General features: G+C 38.7%; 1 protein-coding gene across 3 annotated transcripts in view; it reads right to left on the reverse strand.

The window, feature by feature from the left end:
• Positions 1 to 20,501, reverse strand: part of snx19b (sorting nexin 19b) — an 82,709-nt gene that overhangs the window by 54,122 nt on the left and 8,086 nt on the right. For 2 of the 3 annotated variants that reach the window (XM_015016733.1, XM_015016732.1), the window contains exons 3-12: positions 19,939 to 20,133; positions 18,646 to 19,851; positions 18,143 to 18,341; positions 15,969 to 16,069; positions 15,752 to 15,871; positions 12,615 to 12,739; positions 12,063 to 12,156; positions 11,739 to 11,891; positions 5,579 to 5,582; positions 3,334 to 3,469 (exon numbers count right to left, since the gene is read on the reverse strand). In XM_015016733.1, the coding sequence (XP_014872219.1) occupies positions 3,334 to 3,469; positions 5,579 to 5,582; positions 11,739 to 11,891; positions 12,063 to 12,156; positions 12,615 to 12,739; positions 15,752 to 15,871; positions 15,969 to 16,069; positions 18,143 to 18,341; positions 18,646 to 19,851; positions 19,939 to 20,133 (2,333 nt within the window). The remainder of the gene's footprint in view (positions 1 to 3,333; positions 3,470 to 5,578; positions 5,583 to 11,738; positions 11,892 to 12,062; positions 12,157 to 12,614; positions 12,740 to 15,751; positions 15,872 to 15,968; positions 16,070 to 18,142; positions 18,342 to 18,645; positions 19,852 to 19,938; positions 20,134 to 20,501) is intronic. The other variant, XM_015016734.1, reaches the window with a different exon arrangement.

The following is a 20,501-nucleotide window of genomic DNA, read 5'->3' on the forward strand; positions in this document are numbered from 1 at the left end:
CCCTAAGGGGAATGGCTTATGTGAAAGAATGAACCGAACTCTAGGCAACATGATTCGAGCACTGCCACCAAGAGCTAAACATCGTTGGCCCAAGGACCTGACATCTCTGACATTTGCCTACAATTGTACAGTGCATGAAACGACAAGATGAGCACCATTCGTGCTCATGTTTGGGAAGGTGCCACATCTTCTGGTGGACGTCATCTTCGGTTCAGTGCTCAGTGATCTGGAGGTAGTGGATTATGATTGCTATGTTGAGACCCTGCAAAAGGACATGAGAGAAGCTATGGCCGTAGCCCAGTCAACAGCAACTAAACAGCTCCAGCATCACACCGAGCTATACAACCGGACAGTACGTGGTGTACTGGTGGAGGTGAACGACAGAGTGCTGCTGGGCAACAAAGGAGAACATGGAAAAAGGAAAATTGCTGACCACTGGGACAGCATGGTGTATGTGGTGGTTGGAAAGGATGATGAGAGCCACACCTTCAGGATCCAGAATCCCACTACAGGCCAAGTAAAAGTGGTCCACCGCAATCTGATAATGCCGATAAACTTTCCCTCTACCTGAGGATGATCCTGATGACCAAGAAGAGGTTGTAGTGTCTCCAACATCAAGTTCACTTGACCTAAGTGTTGGGAGGTCAGCATCAGTGATTTTATTTCTGACTCAGCAGAGTTTAGAATGAGAGTGTGTGTATCTGACCTACCTATAGGAGCAGGCAGTGAGACAGATGTGGAGGATGCTGAGCAGGTGGAGGGCACCATGCCACAGAACCAACTAATGTCCCATCAGAGGGCAGGGTGTTGCCTCTAGCCCAGCCGGTCCTTGATCAGTTACAACCCTCTGATGGAGCTGCTTTGATGGACAACAGTTCAGCAGACTCCGGTTGCTCAGTAGTCATTTTTGGCTCCTGCTACTGACACTCCCACTGACATGCCTGCTACTAGTGCTGCTACAGTGACAATAGTTGACGGTGCGACTGACCATAGATCTAGAGCTGGGCGGTTTTTGAGACCAGTGACTAAACATATTGGAATGATGCACCAAAGGACAGCATTAGTTTGATGAGTTTGTAGTTATAAAACTACAGTTTTATTTGTTTAAATTTTGACCTTGAGGTTTTGTAACAGTTTTGATATGTAGTTACATATTAACAAAATATGTAAATGGGCATATTTTTTTCCCTATGTATGTAGGTGGGGTCTGGCCAACCTTTTCTCATACTGATCCTCATGGGATAGTCTAAGGGACTGTAAATTTGATGTGATTGTACCTCACAAACGACTTTGGAAACAGTGGTTGTGTACTGGCTTCCTGTGGATTTGAATAGTGGTCTTACTCCATTTTATGTGTTTGTACCTGTGGTGTTACTATACTTTTTTTCCTCTTTCTTGCTTTTTCTGTTGTTGTTTTGTTTTGCTTTTTGTAATGGGGCAAGTGGAATTCAGCAGAAAGGAGTGTAATAGTTAATATTGTATAGAATTCTACTTGTCATTACTTCCAAGATTTGGTTCAGGTGTAATGGGTGAAACAGCACCCCCTCGTGGTGGTTGGCAGTAATAAATATAGTGAACGCAGTTGCCAGTTCATGAGAGATGAGCGCAAGGTAGGTTCACTGAGTTTAACACTCTGGTAAAACGTTCTGTTAGCGTGACGCCAACATGAAATGCTATTCCTCGTAAGGTGCTGTACCCGCTATGATGAACCTAAGTCCTGATCAGTCTATATTCTGTTCCGTACAGATAAACAACGTTTCATCTCATGCTGTCTCCTGGCCCCATTTTCACACAACGTGGGACTGGTTTGAACTGAGTGAGTACCTGATAACAAATTATTGAGGTTACTCTAGCACCTACACAAAGCGCAAGCATATTAACAGCACCAAGCCCCTCCTCCTGGCTCTGATTGTTTCTGACCCAGTAGTATATTTCTGCAGATGGCAGAAATACATCAGGGAGAACACAGTGGAACTTGATTTTTTTTTTTTCACAAATTGTTTCATATTCTACTGTCATCACAGTGATAGTTTTAACAAATATGTAAAAAAAATATCACTGTTTGTAAAAATTGCATACCACAGCGTTATGTAACCTGTTTTCAAACTGTATACTTCTGTTGCTCTGGTTTGACTATTTAGGCAGAATATTGTCATTAATCATCAATACATGATACTTACAGATGGAAAAATGAGACTGACATGACGACAACAGTAACATACACCACACCATAACAGCACTCCACTGAATTACGTACACTTCTTCCCAATACACATGCGCCAATTACATGAGCAATAACCCTAAGTAGTAATAGACATGGCAACTTTGGTGTTTCACAAAATTAATTTCTTTAAGATTTTACCCACAAAAGATGTTTTTTGATTCACCAATATTCAGCTTTATGTTATCATTTCCTCACAGCTGGACTGATTGATGTCTGCACTGGCTACATAGAAATATAATTATTTTCCTAAGATAAGATTGAACATTCTTATCATAGCGAGCTCTTCCTCACCCAATGATGTACATCATGGTGATGTTATATCTGCTGGGATCAGACTTTAACATGTAAATACTTTACTAAACACAGTAATACTCCCATTTTTTAATACAGATTATCTTCTTTTTATACATCTGTGATCTACAATTTTTATATACAAAACAAAACCATCCAAGTTAAAGTTATAAATCTACACACTATTGAGACCAGTGTAAAACTACTGTAAGACTGAGTGTAAAACTGAAATTTAGCTTTGATAAGTCATAATAACATAGTTCCAACAGGCACTGAGTTTTATTTCCAAGACTTCTGCTGCCAAGAATGTCTGCATCCTTTGCAGAAGATAGGCAGATGGGAAATTATTTAGTCTCACTCTTGCAGCATCTTGCTATGGCATCACAGCAGTGAAAATTATGTTCATTTGAAATAACGTGATTTTGATTGCTTCTTATAGATTAGGTGTTGTATTTCACTTTTTTATTCTTACTTGATATTGATTCTATAATATCATAGGGGAGGTGGTCTGATAAAACTTCTTCACCTCTCCTGTTTAATTGGGTTTTTATATTACTTTTATGTCCAAATGTTCTATGCCAGGGTGCCCAAACTGGGTCCTGGAGGCCCGGCATCCTGCATGTTTAGTTCTCTCCCTGGTGGTGGTAACGACCTTTTCAGCATGTCAGTGTTTTTCTTAGGCGTCTAATGAACCATCATTTGATTCAGGTGGGTTAAACCAGGGAGAGACCTAAAACATGCAGGATGCCAGACCTCCAGGACCCACTTTGGACACCCCTGATCTATGCTATTCTATTCTAGTGTTAAATAGTAATCACCTGTTAATGAGGGTTCCAAACAGCAGCCTGACAGTCCTCTGGATGTTTTTTGAACATAGCCAGCTCCACTGCTCCTTCATCAGAAGACACAGGATGTTCAGAGCCACCTTGGCCTGGGACATTTCACCTGCTGAGTCTGAATCAAAATCAAATCAAATTTTATTGTATAGCACATTTCAGCAGCAAGGCATTTCAAAGTGCTTTACATCATTAAACACAAAAACACAGAGTCATGCAACATTGAATAAACAATCAAAAGCATTAAATTTCCCGCCGAGTCGAAGTTCTGCCCTTCGAATCGGCAGAAGAAAAAAAAAAAACACCCACAAAAACCAGTTTCAGTATGCTGACTCAACATGGTAAAACATGAGACTGGCTGAAGATTTAATGGAGAAAAACAAGCATGATATTCCGCTACAGTGTTATCTAGAATGTCTGATTATGACAGATGAACAGATTGATGAGCATACAACCAACCAGTAGATTTATTTACACTGCCCTCATGTGGTTAACCTTTAACATTGCAGGGTGTGTTAATCAATGGGGATGAATGAAGGTTTTGATAATCAAACAAATTTAGAGTTTTGAAAACTGAAGCTTCAGTTTTTCTAATAACAGTTATTTGTATCATTTCGACAGTTCCCACTGGTGATGCTATATCATGCAAAGTGATCAGAATAACTCCTTACAAGAAAAGTAAATGGCTAAAAAGCGTGCTTTTTTACATGTTGGTTGTTGCCATGATCCTCCACTTAATATACAGTTGAAATAAGATATTTACACACACCGAATAAAAAGATACTAACTTTTTTTTTTTCACTGTCTGAAGTTATATTAGACCAAACACTTCTTGATTTAGCCTAGTTAGAATTAAAATTATTTCTGTTTGCTAAACCAGTGGTCCCCAACCTTTTTATTACCACGGACCGGTCAAGACTTAGAAAATTTGCTGTGGCCCGGGAGGAGAGGAAGGGTTGGGGGGGTGAACCGTCAGATAAACCTTCTGCATGTTGGTGTTCCCGCTAAATCCTGAATATGCCCTATTTGGGTTGTCTTGGCCTTTTTATCGCAGCCTGTGGGGTTTTACCCTGACTGGGAACGAGAACACAACCTGTTGAATGTGACAGGTAGCCAATCAGAAAGCGCGGTGACGTCAGAACAGAGGGGAATCCCAAACAGCTGACGTATTACGCAACTGTGAGTCCGGTGGATATCGGAGATGATATGTGGAAATGTTAATTATTAAATCTAAAGGTCATTATTATGTTTATTCAGTTAAAAATGTTAACTATGAAAAAACATAGTCACCTCCAAATCATAGTGCAGCAAATAGAGCGGCTGCTCCCGCTGTCTTTTATCACCGCCTTTTCTTTTTGTTTCTTTTATCTCTTAAAATGACTCCACAAACTATCACTATTGCTTCTACATCGTCATCCGTGTTTGGTTATTCTAAATTCCCGCTATGTTGGGGGTTTTACTGGATTATCCTCTGGAATCGGGATGCTCGTGTGGTGTGTTCCTCCTGCCTTGGACACACGAACCGATCGAACCTGTTGTACTTTTATCAGCTCTGTGGTCACAGAGGTTTGGAGAATCGACAATCCTTAAGTCTTGCCGTCTAAACCAGACTTAAGACTCACAAGCTCTACTCATCTCCTCTCACTGCCCAAACGCTCTGACTCTGGTCGCTATGGTAACATTTACATATCCCTTCAAAATAAGATACAGATGCGCCACAAAAACGAGCATTTTACTTTCGTGAAAATTTTAACTCATGATAAAGACTAACGGAGCCCTGAGCTTGTTTCTCTGCAACGAGACGGTACCATCTGGGATTGATGGAGACAATGACACCCGAAGTGTTGCTTATATCCACAGCGTGCTCGGTCTCTACTTGGCAAAGCAGTTTGAAGCTTCATTGCCTCATTAGCAGCCGGTCGCCGGATGTTACACAGAGGGGCTTAATGTTTGACTCACCTACCGGTCCAGGATAAATCCATCCTCCTGTCTCTTCTCTGAGCCTTTTCCCCTTTGCAAAGAAAATTTCCAAAGACATCTGATCTGTTTCTTACTCATTTTGCTGCTTGTGGGCTCAGTGTTGGCGCGCAAATAACAGAGAATCCGGTTACAGGATTTTCAAAATAAAAGATCCTCCAGACTCAAATAAAACATAAAACTGAAATATTTAATTATTTCTTGCGCGGCCCGGTACCAATTGGTCCACGGACCGGGGGTTGGGGACCACTGTGCTAAATGCCAGAAAATATGGCAAAAACATTTTTAAGGATTTTTTTCCTCAAAGTTACAAAATTATATTGATAACAGTTTTAAATTGGTTGTGGTGTACTTGTGGAACTTCAGCAGCATATTCACAAATCTCACATTTTATAGATATGGATCAGAAAGAAAAGTTTTTTGTCAAGAAAACTAGATTTTTCACAAACTCCTGTTGGTGCTGGTTAGTTGGTTCTTATGTTAAAATATTCATATATATATATATATATATATATATAGTGCTCAAAAAAATAAAGGGAACATTTCACTTTAATTTTGTGTGTGGCTCCAAATCCAGGCCTCCATTGGTTAATAAATATGATTTCCATTGATGATTTTTGTGTGATTTTGTTGTCAGCACATTCAACTTTGTACAGAACAAAGTATTCAATGAGAATATTTCATTCATTCAGATCTAGGATGTGTTATTTGAGTGTTCCCTTTATTTTTTTGAGCAGTGTATATATATGTTTAAATTGACATTGCTAAAGGACATCTGAAATTGGAATGTGAAAATATATATTTGCCTTGAGTTTGATTTAAAGTGTCAGTAGTGTCAGAGGCACAGTCTCATAATAACCAGTCAAGATTAGGGAAGATTTAAGAGACCTGGAACTGGAATAAGGGCAAAAGAATTAGGAATGTTTTCAGGAGCCAAACAATGCAAAGACTGAAAAATAAATCAGTCCTAAACTTAGCAAGAGGCCAGAAGAGAGTAGTCAACACAAAAAAGTGTCTCTTTTTTATGCATGTTGGGCATTTGAGTCAAGAGATTAATGGTAAATGGCTATAATGTAAACACAGCTATGCAAATATCCTGCATTTGTAAAAAGGACTGATCAAGTCTGAGGACTCCAAAGCACTTCACACTACAATCAGTCATTCATTCATTCATACACACCCTGCCTTAAGAGTCACCATCAGCCCTGCCCTGTCAACTGGATACCAACAATTGTGCAGCACTTTCAATAGAATAGTCAGGTTGTTTTCACAGATGATCATCCAGCAGACTCGGTTCCTTTGGGGGCCAAAATTATTTTTGTTCAGTTTTCAGTTGCTGTGCTTCTCTTTCATATTGCATTGAGTCAAATCAACCAAACCCTTTGAGCAACTTGTATGGCATAATTTTACTGCCATAAATCGAAGGCACACATTTTCAGTCTGAAAGGAGAATTTTATGTCTTTGTTCTCAAAATTTTTAATGCTTGTACTCAAAACTTCTCTTTCAAATATTCACTGTGTTTTCTCAAACCTTTCTCCTCACATTCAAAAATTCTCTGTGCTACAATCAAATCTCCACTTGCAAACCTCCCTGCATGCTTACGAATTCATCACAAAAATGGCAGCAGACAAAAGTGCAGCAGCTTCTCCAGCTCCCAGAAATATTTTAATTCATATATGGCTGATTTAGGCACTGATTCAGATAAAGCATCTGGAGACGTGGTTGAGGAGCACTTTAATCACATGAAACTGATGAACACTGTCCAGTTTTTACCAGCATGTCACCTTTCCTACATGGGGACACAACACTCTGGACTGTGTGTACACAAACATTCACTGTGCATACAAAGCTCTTCCTTGCCCCCCCTCCGACCACATCTACATCCTGCTGGCACCAGCTTATTGTTCACTAATGAGATGGATAAGGCCAACGAAGAAGACAGTCATTGTGTGGCCGAGGAATGCAGCCTCTGTGCTACAGGACTGTTTTCACTGCACACAGTGCACTTATAAGGGAGAGATGGAGAGGAATACACCTCCTCTGTTCTGGGATTCATCTCCAAGTGTGCTGATGATGTCACCATCACCAAGACAGTAACCCGTTATCCAAACCAGAAACCCTGGCTGAATGCTGAGGTGACAGCTCTGCTGAAAGCTAGGGATGCTGCATTCAGTCGATAGGATCATCAAAGAGGCCATAGAGCTTAACAAACCCCTCAGCACCAGATTTATACCACTGCTTGGTGACTCACCTCTCTGTGTGATTGCAGAAGGACTTCCTCACATCAGAAGATGTGAGGAAGTCCTTCCAGGAAGTCAACCCTCGTAAGGCTGCAAGCCCCGACAACATCCCAGGGCGAGTACTGAGGGACTGTGCACATCAGCTGTCTGAGATGTTGGCAGACATCTTCAACACCTCACTGTTATTGGCATCTGTGCCCACGTGCTTAAAGACCGCCACTATCGTCCCTGTCCTCAAGTGCTCCACAGTGATGGAAGGTCTTCCATTAATGCTCTTCAGTTATTCCCAGCGGAATAACTGAAGCCTAAATGACTACCGCACTACAGCCTTAAATCTCCTTTCTTGGACTGAGTCCCACACTGGGGGATTTAATTCTGGACCTCCTGACCAACAGACCTCAGACTGTCAGGATCCACAACACCGTCTCCTCCTCCATCACCCTCAGCATTGGCTCGCCGCAGGGCTGCGTGCTGAGCCCCCTCCTCATCACTCTGCTGATGTATGACTGCTCGGCAAGACACCCCCCCCTGTCATATAGTGAAGTTTGCTGACAACACAGCAGTAGTGGGACGCATCATGAACAGTGATGAGTCCAACTACAGAGAAGAGGTGGAACACCTGGTGCACAGGTGTGAAGAAGACCTAGAAGATGGTGGTGGATTTCAGACGGGACAAGGATCCTCCTTCATCCTCTTTACTTGAGGTTAGGGTTAACATTGACTGTTATTAAAGTATTTGACACTGTAATAACATTTATGACATCTTCATAAGTGGAATTACTTGTTCCACTTGATATAAGAGGAACTATTAATGGGTCTATTAATAAATCATTTGACAGTGTAATAAAACTTTATAAAATCTTTATTATTGGTCCTACATGTTCTACTTTATTTCAGGTAAGGGGACATATGAATGACTATGTTGTTAAAGCTTTTGACAGTGTAATAATGTTTAATGACATCCGTAACTAGTCCGATATTTAAGGGAACATATACAATTATAATGACCTTGTAACTGTCACAGTTAACGCTAACAACAAATGACAGTAATGTAATAATACACATTTTAAATTTTGATAACTATTATGACATTTGTGACAGATGATTCTTGGTTAATGACAAGTTGTCATAACAAAGACGTTTTGAATAATGTCAACTTTGCATTAAAAGTGTCATGATTTACCGAATGACACTTAATGACAACAGTCATAAATATGCCAGTGTCATGTCAGTCTTATGCATACACCTTCAAATAAAGTGTTACCGATAATTCTTATTGCTCCGTTTTGCAGTTTAACTCATGATTGTCATGAATTTTCATACTTATTGCCCTTATCTCTGCACAGTAATTGAGGCAGTAAAGAACAGTAAAGAATGTGCAATGCTTTCTTTCCAACCAACTGCTTGGCTTTGTACAATATATCTTTAATATTTTCTTTTGGATATATCGAATATGCGGTTTACAATTTACGTCATCATCAATAATAACTCTAAGAAACTTGCCTTCCTAAACCCTTACAATATTTACTCCATTTATTTCTATTTTTATTTCAGAATTTGGTTTATACTCAAAGGGTGACAATTCTAATTGATTATTATTGTTATAATTATTGTTCCGACTTAGTTCAGTTCTATCAGCTATATTCATGATTATGTTCCTGTGTGACTGTGTTACCTCCTTTGTCACGAAACGACATTTAAACATATTTGTCCAGTTCCTCTAAGGATCTGATCATTAACACTTTGGATTCTTTGGGTGTTCCTAATAATTTTATAAATACTTTGCATTTTGCTGTGCAAGTGCTCTGAATGTTATTTTGCTTCCTCAATTGTCTAACTTTTCTGGCAATATCCGCAATGTTCTTGGTGAGATGCTCATTCAGGAAGACATTTGAACCTTTCAGCTCAATACACTCCAATGAAACTCTAAATAGTAGATCCCTCATAATTATGACTTTACCATTTCATATTAAAAGTGCTTTCTGAAATAATGAGATATAGTAATGGTGCAGTGCAAGGTTAGAGAAGAGAGAGCATTAGTAACAGGTGGTTATCCTCTTTGACTTGAAGTAGCTTTCTCTGTCTTAGTAGTCAGCAGAAAACATGGATAAATGAATACACATTCATTTTATTTTGCATACTCATATCGACCATACCAGATCTCCATGGCAATTATAGTGCTTTCATACACAAAAAGTTACAAGTTGTATGTATCGGTACAGCCGAGTTCACTCACTCAAAACAGAAAGCGCACCCCCAACCAAATCATTTATAAGAATCGAGCAGTACAATGATTGTAAAAATAATCTGCCTTTTCACAGCTAGAAATGGCTCTTTAGCTGTCTTTCTGATATTACGGGTTAATTGTTGGGATTATAAAAACTGAAAAACTACAAAAAAAAATTTAAATATCAAAAAAATTCTTTATCAATTAATCTTTTGCTGATGACTGATGATGTCTAGAAGGCCAGGGAGCCGACTCAATTTATCTCATAACGAGATAACTATCTCATTACAGTTAGTTATTTCCCTACCTATAAATTAGGGAGATAACTAAATGAGATAACTGTCTCATTATAGGGTTAGGAGAAAGGTTTGAGAGAACACAGTGAATATTTGAAAGAGAGCAGAAGTTTTGAGTACGAGGATTACAAGTTGTGAGAACAAAGGCATGAAGTCCTTCCTTCAGACTGAAACAGGACTTATGACAGTAAAATTCCTCCACAAACCTGGACCCCAAATGCAATTCCAGAATAACACACACAAAAAAGTTCAAAATCACCAGCTCAGAAGAAGACCCAGGATGGACAAACAGATGGGTGGATGTACTGTGAAGATAAAATTATAAAGGTCTGAAACAGTTGGCAAAATTAGCCCAGGGTTTACAACAAAAATAATCACCTTATATGTTTCTAACTGAAGGAACCAGGACCAGTACTCAACTTTTAAAAATCCTATGCATTGTTTTGTTTTCACTTGCATTGATAAAACAGTCTTTAGATTGCAACTATACATTTAATGAATTATGAAGAAACTAAGGCTGTCAAACGCAACTGAAAAGGGAAAATTTCCACTTCCACTTCTCTTTTGGCCTCCTCACCACTAGTCCCTCCCCATTTCTTCTGCTGCTGCAGGATTCCAAACTTTACCAACAAATGCTAGTTTTGTTTCTGTCAGATGTTTCAGTGTAATAACGGTCAGACTCTTAGGTGGGCGAGTCAGGGAAGATGATAAAAAATAATCATAGAAAAAAGGAATCGAATAAAATTTTAAATCATTAATTTCTTTTTCATTTACATATAAATGTAATCTGACTTTGAATTATAAAATTTTAAGTTAAAATGACTAATTGTAGATGGAAACAGAAGATATAAATAGACTTTATTGTCCCATTGCGGGGCAATTCAGGAAAATGTTATTTGCCATGCTCATCTTTCTGATTGGCTGCCAGTCACATTTATAAAGTCGTTTTGTTGCTTAAGCTAGCGTAGCAAGTGCAAAATGGGAAAGTTTCTGACAGGAAAATAGATCAAAGGAACCATCCAGGAGCCCTGCGGTGGAGGACACTGTGGAGATGAAATACAATTTGATGGGATTAATATACAAATATTACTAATTTTATTATCAAAAGAGGGGATTGTGGTAACATATTATGATATAAACATCAGATTTATAAAGTCATAATATATTACTTGATAAAATTTTCCACCACCCAACTAAAATTAAAAGGTATGAGGCAGCCTTGCTACATGAATGTAATAATGATTGAACAGTAAATAAAAGTGAGGAAAAAAATAAATAAAAAATTCAATGTGTCTTTAAATATTTTGTCGCATTGTCTGCAGGTTTGTAAAAGGGGATCCCTGTCCAGAAGCTAAACTTGTTTGGGAGACCATGGCCTTAAGCTATTAAAATCAGCAAATTGAAGATTCTACAGTCTGTGTCCCAAATGTTTTCCACTTACAAAGGTGGTGCAATAAAGCTCTTACAACCCTTCTCAGATTGTTGGGAACACCTAACCGCTACCAATCTCTTCAAATCCAATGGAAAGAGTAAGTGTATACGAAGCTTTTTTTCTTTGTTTACAACACTGCTGCTTCATCTTTCCTTCAGTCTTTATAATGTCAGCGTTGTTTTAAAAGATGAAGAAAAACCTAGAGTAGCGAGACTTTCTTACCGTGCTTTGCTCTCACACCGTGACCCCGGCAGCCTGCCCACTGCCCTAACACTGGACCTCCCTCCATCTCTGCCTCCTTCAGCGATGACTTTTCCTCCTCAGTAATGAAGGCTTGTAAATCCACCAGAGTCATGCCATTAAACACCTGAAGGAGACAGCAGAACCATGACATGAGAAAACAAATCCCACCTTTGCTACATTGAGGGGGAAATTATATAAATGTAACATTCAGTTTGCCCAAATGTGTTTCAAAAAGAGCATCACTAAGTTTTCAACAGAAGTGAATTACAGAACTGTGATTACAAAGTTCACGTACTGTGCTGGTTTGGTCCCAAACAAACGACACAGGAGGCCTAATTTCTGAGCCGTTCATGAAAGGGACGCCTTTGCTGGAGAGTTTGAGACGTGAGCTACGATTAGGAACAGTAAAGATGATGTTAACTACATGAGCACAAACTTCAGAAAAAATCTTATTTGAGTTTAGAAATACTCACAGTAAACTAGTTAAACTATAAATACAAAGCTTTATTAAGTTAAAAATTATTGCAAATATCTTTAAATGTAAGTGATGGTGGGACCCACCCTCCATAAAATAAGTAAAAGTTAGATCTTATAAATTTGAAAGTTTAGCAAAAAGACACTATGCAAAATGGACATTTCTGAAGTTGATGTTTGTTGCTTTCAACAGCTGATTGTGTAATGTGGTATGCAGTGACTTGCAAACATATCTAATCTTTTTAACATTTTTGCCATGTTACAAAAACAACCTGAAATGTGTTTTATTGGAAATAAATAAATAGCATGTTCAATATGAATTACTTGAATAAAGCTTGGATAGAATGTATGGAGAACTAAAGAAGTCTCCTACCGGTTCTTCTTGTCTGTACCCATCTTCCCTCCATCCACCTCGGACTCGGTGTCCTCTGTGGGGCTCTGAGGTTCAGAGTGAGGGAATGCTGTCTTCAGGGTGCCTACAATAGCATTCACCACAATCTACATGTGCAAACATAAAACACATGATGACAAACCCCAAGCATTCTCCTGACAGATCATGGGCTAAACTTGGCATCACTGACACAGGAAATCTACAGGACATTTACCATTCTACAAAAGATTTTCAGAAGCCATTTGGTGAAAATAACGGAAATACTAACAGTGAGATAGATAAACGGTGCATATATGTACTTAAATAAAATTCAAACGTGTCAAAAATATTTGTATTTGTTCTATGTAAAGCAAGTGGAATTGTGAAAATTTGGGTGAATCACATCAAGGTTCTGGTAACAAAACCTTTACTTTAAATAGTCCAAGTGAATCTTAAGGTTCTTCTCCAACCTTCAGGACCTGCTGAGATAAAGGTAAGAAAACCATATGTCCTCTGACTGGTCAGTTGTTCCTATGTGATCTGTCTGAGGTATAATTACAGTAAAAACTTTGCACACAGTTTGTGAAATCTGAGTGCAAATTTCACACACATGGAATTTGTGTGTGAAAGCTAAACCTTTATAAGGGTTAGCTTATAAAGGGTTATAAGCTAACCATTTACCTTATAATATCTTATAAGGTAAAATAAGATATTTTACCTTATATAAGAAGGTAAAATATCTTATTTATTATCATTTTATCTAACTTAGCCAAGAAATATAATATGTACTTGTGGTTTTGGCTCCGGGTGTTTACACACAACTTATTTAAGTCTAACACCCACTTCATATTCTTTATGTTTTGTTACAATATAATGCCATCAAAGTTTCCACAAAACAGGGGAATGTTACCATTCAAGTTCTAAAAGAAAATAGTAATCAATCAGCGAAAGAAGCAAACAATGTATGTGCATACAAATCTTTAACATATTTAATCAAAAACACTGACCTCTAAATATGTCAATTCCTTCCAAGCAGCCAAATATTTTTTAGTAATCTTTTAAAGCTGATCTCAATAATAGTTGTCCAGACATTTTAAAGTCTGATGTTTCTCTAGACCTCAGCTGTTTTCTCTTATTTTAATCAGTGACAAAGTGCTGCATCCTAGCGCATTAAGGAGCGTCATCATAAATCCTTCCTTCCAGCAGCCGTTACACCCCAGAACCGTCACTGCTCCCAACAAAAATCCACAAATGTTTATATCCAAACTGTTATTTGCAATTTTCCTCATTTCCTGCTGAAATCTGCAGTTTTTACTTCTTGTCAATAGCCTGTTGCTGTTTTCTAGGCACGGATGTACAAATTTTGTACAATTTTTAAGTAGCCCTACTAAGTTGCACATTTCTATAAATCTGAATATACTATTTTTAATAACAATATTATTATTTCTCTTGTAAAATTGCCCTTACTGGACAATCTCTTATTTTGTATGTTTAAATTGCTCCATCTTTAATTTTCTCAAGGTGGGACAATAAAGGATATTTTCATTCTATTGTTATTTGGTTTAGTCCATAAGTCTGACCATAATAACATATCATGCAGTGTGTGCTTAAACATATAGTGACAATATTAAGCAGGTGGAAGAGTGCCTATAGTCAGTAGAATCAAGAAACAATAAACAAGTGAAAGTTTGTTGAAATTTATGATTTAGAGACATTGGTGCTATCCAAAAAAGATGGATCTAGAGGTTGGGTAGGAGATGTATGGATAAAGGAAGTTGAAAACCACAGAACAGATTCATGTTTTGTGAAGAAAGAAATGCAGATGGTAAGTGTGACAGAGGAGGACAGTAGGGATATGCTCAGATGGAGGTGGACGATCCAGTGTGGAAATAAATGAAGGAAGCAGCTGAAAGGAGGCGGAAATAAAACAGCAGTAGTAGTTAAAGCAGTGGATAAAAACAGACAGGAAGGGCTACTTGTGCAAAAAAGTGTTAACTCAGATCAAAGATGCAGTAGGTAATTTTTAAAAGCAAAATGCTTTTTACATATTTCTTACAACTGCCAATGCTGTGACAGAATAATATGAGACAGATAATATGTGAAAAAAATACTCTCACCATCATTGACGGCTATGCTAACTAGCCTTAGCATTTATAACAGGCTCTGCTGTAGCTTAGCAGAGAACAACACAAAAGTGGGTGTGTGGAGTGCATACAAGAAAGTGATTGACAGCGCCAAGACGCTCCTCCTGGCTCAGAATGGTCATTTCTGACGGAAACAACCACGCTGCCTCCTTCCTGAGTAGATTGAAAGGAAGGAGGCACAGGAGCTACATTTTCTTTCCTACAGATTATTTGTCTCATGTTATACTTTTAGGACACAGTAATATAGCTGTAACAGATATGGAAAAAAAAAAAAAAAAAAAAAAAAAAAATGCTTTTTTTAAATAAAAGTTACATACTGCAATTTTAACTGCATCTTGAAGTAATATTCTATAGATATTCTGGAATAACTCATAATACCTATGCAATATTGGCCCATGTGTTATGTAGATATCTGCAAGTATTCATATTTGCCTAATTTGTATTCCAGGTTTAAGAACACAAAAATCTGGAAAATATCTGCCACATGCATTGTCCCCTTTAGGAATCACCTTCACTGGTCCTAAAGCCATGTCAAACTTAATATTATTATCTTCAATTGAAGAAATTATTTTTACACAACAATATGTTGGTAAAATAAGTCAGAATGTTTTTGATATTTGCAGAACATCGTTATCCTCTGTGCCCGTCAAACAGCGGTACAGAAGGAAAAGCACATACTGGTAATTGCACTGGAGTGGCTGCTCTACTAATAGCTTCTCAAAAACCTAATTTATTTATCTAATGATGTGCCCTGGTTAGATCTAGTTGTGCGAAAGAAGATTTGAATCATCATAGCAAAATACTGTGTGCTTATCAAAAGTGGGATTAATTAATTCATCCATTCATTCAGCCTTGGGTAGCCAGTAGGTCACATGCAGGTCATTTGAAAACATAATATATGACAAGTTTTCTCAAACATGCTTGAAAACTTATCCCAGGATAGTGAATTAACAACATGTGGACAACAGAATCCTGGTAAAATGTTGAACTTTCAACCTTGTCTATGCGAGACACAATGAACGGTTTCTTCACAAAGGCAATCCTAGCATCTGTGTTGAGAGCAAGGAACTCCTGCATCTCTTCACTGTTGGCTATTTCAGAGATGGAACACAGTTGCTGCAGAGATCAAAACAGACAGTATTTAGTGTGATACAATGGGGTAAAGTGTCTTTTGGTAAAAAAAAAAAGAAAGAAAGAAAAACTAACCCCTGACCTTTAAGAAGGTTTCAAGAAGTCCTTTCCTTGCCTCAATCTTGTCACTGTCCATGTTTCCAAATGGCATGTCAGGAAAAACTTTCTTTGGACCTTTCACACCTACAAGTTATATGAATACAACTTTATTTAGAGCAAAGACAGTAACACAGTAGATAATAGTATGGAGTAAACATCTTAATGTCAGAGTTTCATCTGCAAAACATATTTGCTGCCCAGCCCCCTTCAGAATTTGCCTCAAAGTAATGGCCTTCAAACATAAGTTCATAAGTATTGTGTCTCAGATGCTGATTTGGAATATGCATGTATGTGATAGTTGATATTTTTGTTGGCACTGTATACTATGCTAAGTGGTCTATTTTTAAGTGAACCTCTGCAGGACTTCCTTGTTCTTCACATATCGGAAATGAGACGAAAATCAACTTATCCAGATTTAAAGTGTGATTCTTAATTTAAAGTGAGGAACCTCCCAAAGTTCAGGTGCCTAAGAGAAAGTCGTACCACTGGTCCAAAGGTGACCTGCCATCCAATTAAGATAGTGTCTGTTCTGAGAGAGATTCACTGAATCTATAATTGAATTTGCAGAAACCAACATGCCCCCTTTCCCCCCCCCCGCAAAAAAAGATGAACACCACCATATGCAGGACCAAAATTAAAGTGTCTTTCACAATCCTTATGCCAATGATCTGGTACTGAAAACTGACAGATTATCCTGGTGCTCTGAAACTTTGGGTTTCCTTTGTTTTCTGTTTTACTCCATCCCCATTTTTCCTCCCCCCTTTTTAGATTAAGGTGAGGTTAAAGTTCCCAGTCGTGCCAAACAATAATTGCAATAATTACAGGGGCAGTATTATCCATTTTCCAGGTATGTAGTGCTATTTTACAGCACAATCAAGTAACTATGTTAACTTCAGTTGTTATTAAAGTGCTATGTAAATCAAACATGACTTAAAAGAAATTTGACGTTGTAATTTAGTGGCGTAAAATTTGGCCTCTGTCTTTTTAAAAACTTCTGCTGTTTTTGAAACTTCACCTTTGGGAGGTCATCACATCATAACTCCTCTATTAAACCTTTACCTACATTTTAAAAGTGCTGCTCTGAGAAGTAGGTCAGCGGATGCACAGTTCCACGAGGTGTTTGCTAATTGCTGCTGGTTAGTCTGAAGTAGCTGAGTGGAAGAGTTGGGGGTGGGGGGGGGGGCTACTCTGTGAGGTAAAAACTGCAGCTGTGAGGAGAAGGTGGACTTTGACTTTGACTTTGACTCCACTCCTCAAAGGTGGAGCTAGGTCCAGCCAGGCATTTTGCACAGCTGAATGGTTGCCATGGAGATTAGATTTCTAAAACACGCATGAAAGAATTAATGCACTCCAGGTATGTTTTTGATGTTGATGTTTTACATTATTATAACATAATGTAAAGCTCAAGAAAAGTTGATTTTACATATTGCTTGTAATGGATAGTGAACTATTTAAAATAAATTGTCTAAATTATTTAAATTTGTAAAGTAAATTATTCAAAGTGAATTTTCTAAATTATGAATGTCGCAGATAGTTTATGGATGTTTGTCTGTTTTGATTAGTACTGTTGGTGGTTTATGTTTTGTTTAAAGGCATTTGTACTTTGTAATGTTTGGGGGTGGGGGGGTTTGTATGTACCTCACAGGCTGCCGTAGCTAATGAGGGCAGGCCCTATATAAGCTGGCAGAATCATTGCACCAATGAATGACTTGAACAACTGTCAAGGTGTGTTTGGCACAAAGAAATCAACACTTAGTGTTCCCCAGTGAAAGCAGCGAGGCACGTTTTGTCTTCTTGTTTGTATTGTAAGTTTATGTTTTGTATTCCAATGTTTGTATATGTTTTAGTTTTCACGGTGACTGAGGTTATTGTGGTGACTGTGATGATCATGGTTGATCTTCAACGAAAATAAAAACCCTTGAATTAGTAATTCAAGAGCTGGGGGAGCTGCTACACTGCTCCTTTAATTACTAATTTTAGAGATTGTTTAAGGATCATTACCTTTAAATTAATAATTAGTCTGTAGATTACATGTGTTTTTATTTTTAGTTAGTTCAGTATGAAATCACTGTGTTAAAGTAAATGGGTTTCTACAGACAAAACTTTTTAAATGAGTAAAACAAACAAAGCCAACTGAACAAAAGCAGTTGTACCTACCTTTGATGAATTTCCGCAGTTCTGATTTTTCTTCAAGTCGAGTCTGTAGGTTAAGGAACTCGCTGTATCTTCTGTTGACCATGTGATATGCCACAGGCTGGATAGGGTTTGGATTCTCTGAGCCTATCTCTATTGACTCTATAAGCTCAGAGCCTTCTTGGATGCTTTCCAGGTTCTCATAACCCACCGACGTCTCATACTGGAAACCAAAACAGCTTTATTTATTTCTAGTACAGGTTAGACTGTGTGTAACACAGTGCACTTTGTATGTACATAACTTTAAAGTAAAGATCATTATGTTTGTAGAAATATCCAGCAAGTTTGAGTTTCACCAAGTTTCACCCTTTTGCCCATGCATAATTCTCTCTGACAAAAGATAGTTGTGTGTGAAAATCCAAGTAGATCATCAGTTTAACAACAGTCTGCAAACAACTGGATAGCAATATTAAAAATATATTACCGGGAGAACTTCTTCTGAGACTGACAAAAGAAACATCACTTACTTTGATGGTATAAAGTGTGTATGGGTGTGAGCCAGTGCCACGATGTTCTCTGGCTGTGATGGTACCAGTGATGCGGAGGTTTTGGATGATGATCGGTCCTTCTGGACTGCTAAGGGGCTCAAAACTGAATGTCGACACAGGAGAACAGCCCTGCAGTGGACTAGCCATGATCAGCTCGCTAGGATTCCCCAATCCAGTCGGCTCTACACCCAAGACAAGCTCTCTGCTTTGACTTGCTGCAGGGGAACTGTTTTCTCTTTTCAGATCCTGAAGGCTGTTGGTACTGCAAGTTACCTCTGTGTCCCTGAGTGATGACAGGCACCCGTCATTAGGACTGTCCACAAGTACTGAATTCAACAAGACCTTAGGATAGGAGTCGTCCACTGGGCTTGGGGAAACCTCTTCCAAGTCTATACTATTGTTGTCCTCAGCAGTTGTGATATAATTTTTGGATCTGTTATACAGTGTGTCTACTTGACCTATCATGAGCAAAGAATCAGTGGAGGTGGGTTTGTAGTCCGCCAAAGGAGAGTCAGGATCAGAGTCAGTTTCTTGGTAAAATGGGTTGGACTTTCTTCCTCTCAGGTAGCATCTTAAAAACGGTCGAGAAGCTTCCTCTTCTCCAGAGAAAATCTGGGGGAACTTCACCTCCTCTGTGTCAGTTGCATCGTAGGCATGGAGTTCAGGTAGAGCAGCTTCCGTGTCATCAGTCAGCTCCATCTCTGCTCCTTGTTGAAGCGACTCACTGTTCGCCTGAGTTACACACTGTAGAGTTGGAGTCTCAGATTCAGCAGCAGGTAATGGCAAGCTGCAAGTCTCTAGTTTGGATGCAACAGAGTCCAGCCGTGTGCTGGACTTACAGAGGATTTCTATGATCAGGAGGTTTAACCAGTCAGGGTCTGACAGTTTAGCCACTAGAGGGAGAAAGACATTAGAGGTGATAAGCTCTCCAACAACAAATCGTCCTGTGTTGGTTTCTAAATGAGGTGATGGCACCAAAACATGCAGCAGCAGAGCCACAACGGCTCGGATGTAGTTGATTTCTGCTGAATAGTCGCTCATAGCAACGTGAGGAGTGGCGATAGAGGAATACGCTTTCCACAACTGTTCGCTCTCACTGTGCTGTTTTTCTTTGGCCAGCTCCTTGGCCATGAGGTAGTCCTGCAGGTGGCCGCCCACCAGGTTCAGGACCTTCTGCGTCAGCTCCTGAGAAAATACAAAAAGTTTCTTGTCCTACTGTGTGTGCATGATTTCCAAAATCAAAATGTACCTGATGTTGCTAAAGCTTCTTACCTTTCTGTCAATGTGTTTGGCACGCTGTTTCAGCTTCATGGCCATAGAGATCATGGCTTCCTGAACTTCTAATTCAAAACCACTCTCTGTGGACACAGTGGAGTACCATGAAATGACAAAGTCTCTGATTATTTTTCTCACTGTGTTATGGATCTCCTGGTCCAAATGTTCTTCGTCCTCCGCAGATGACTGAACCTGAAATGCAGATGAGAACAAATCTGAGACAAATGAGCCTCATAACACCACATGTACCACTTTTTCATATTTTATCACTTTATAAATACTTCAATTTATTTATAAAGCATTTTAAAAACAGACACTAACTGCACCAAAGTGCTGTACAGTATTCATAAAAGCACATATAAAAACACATAAGAATAAAGACTCAATTTAAACCAGTCAGGACAAGTAAATTACCATGTCAGGCCTTACGGAAATGCCAAACAATAAAATCTCTGAATGTGCTCGGACACAGAGCTCTGTCCATAGCCAGCTTCTTGATTCAGTGTTTCTCAACGTTTTTTGGGCCAGCGCCCCCCTAGCCTTTATCCAGGTCCCTCACC

The sequence above is a fragment of the Poecilia latipinna genome, unplaced genomic scaffold, assembly GCF_001443285.1.
Source record: "Poecilia latipinna isolate Pla-1442-1.1 unplaced genomic scaffold, P_latipinna-1.0 Scaffold2055, whole genome shotgun sequence".
NCBI lineage: Eukaryota > Metazoa > Chordata > Actinopteri > Cyprinodontiformes > Poeciliidae > Poecilia > Poecilia latipinna.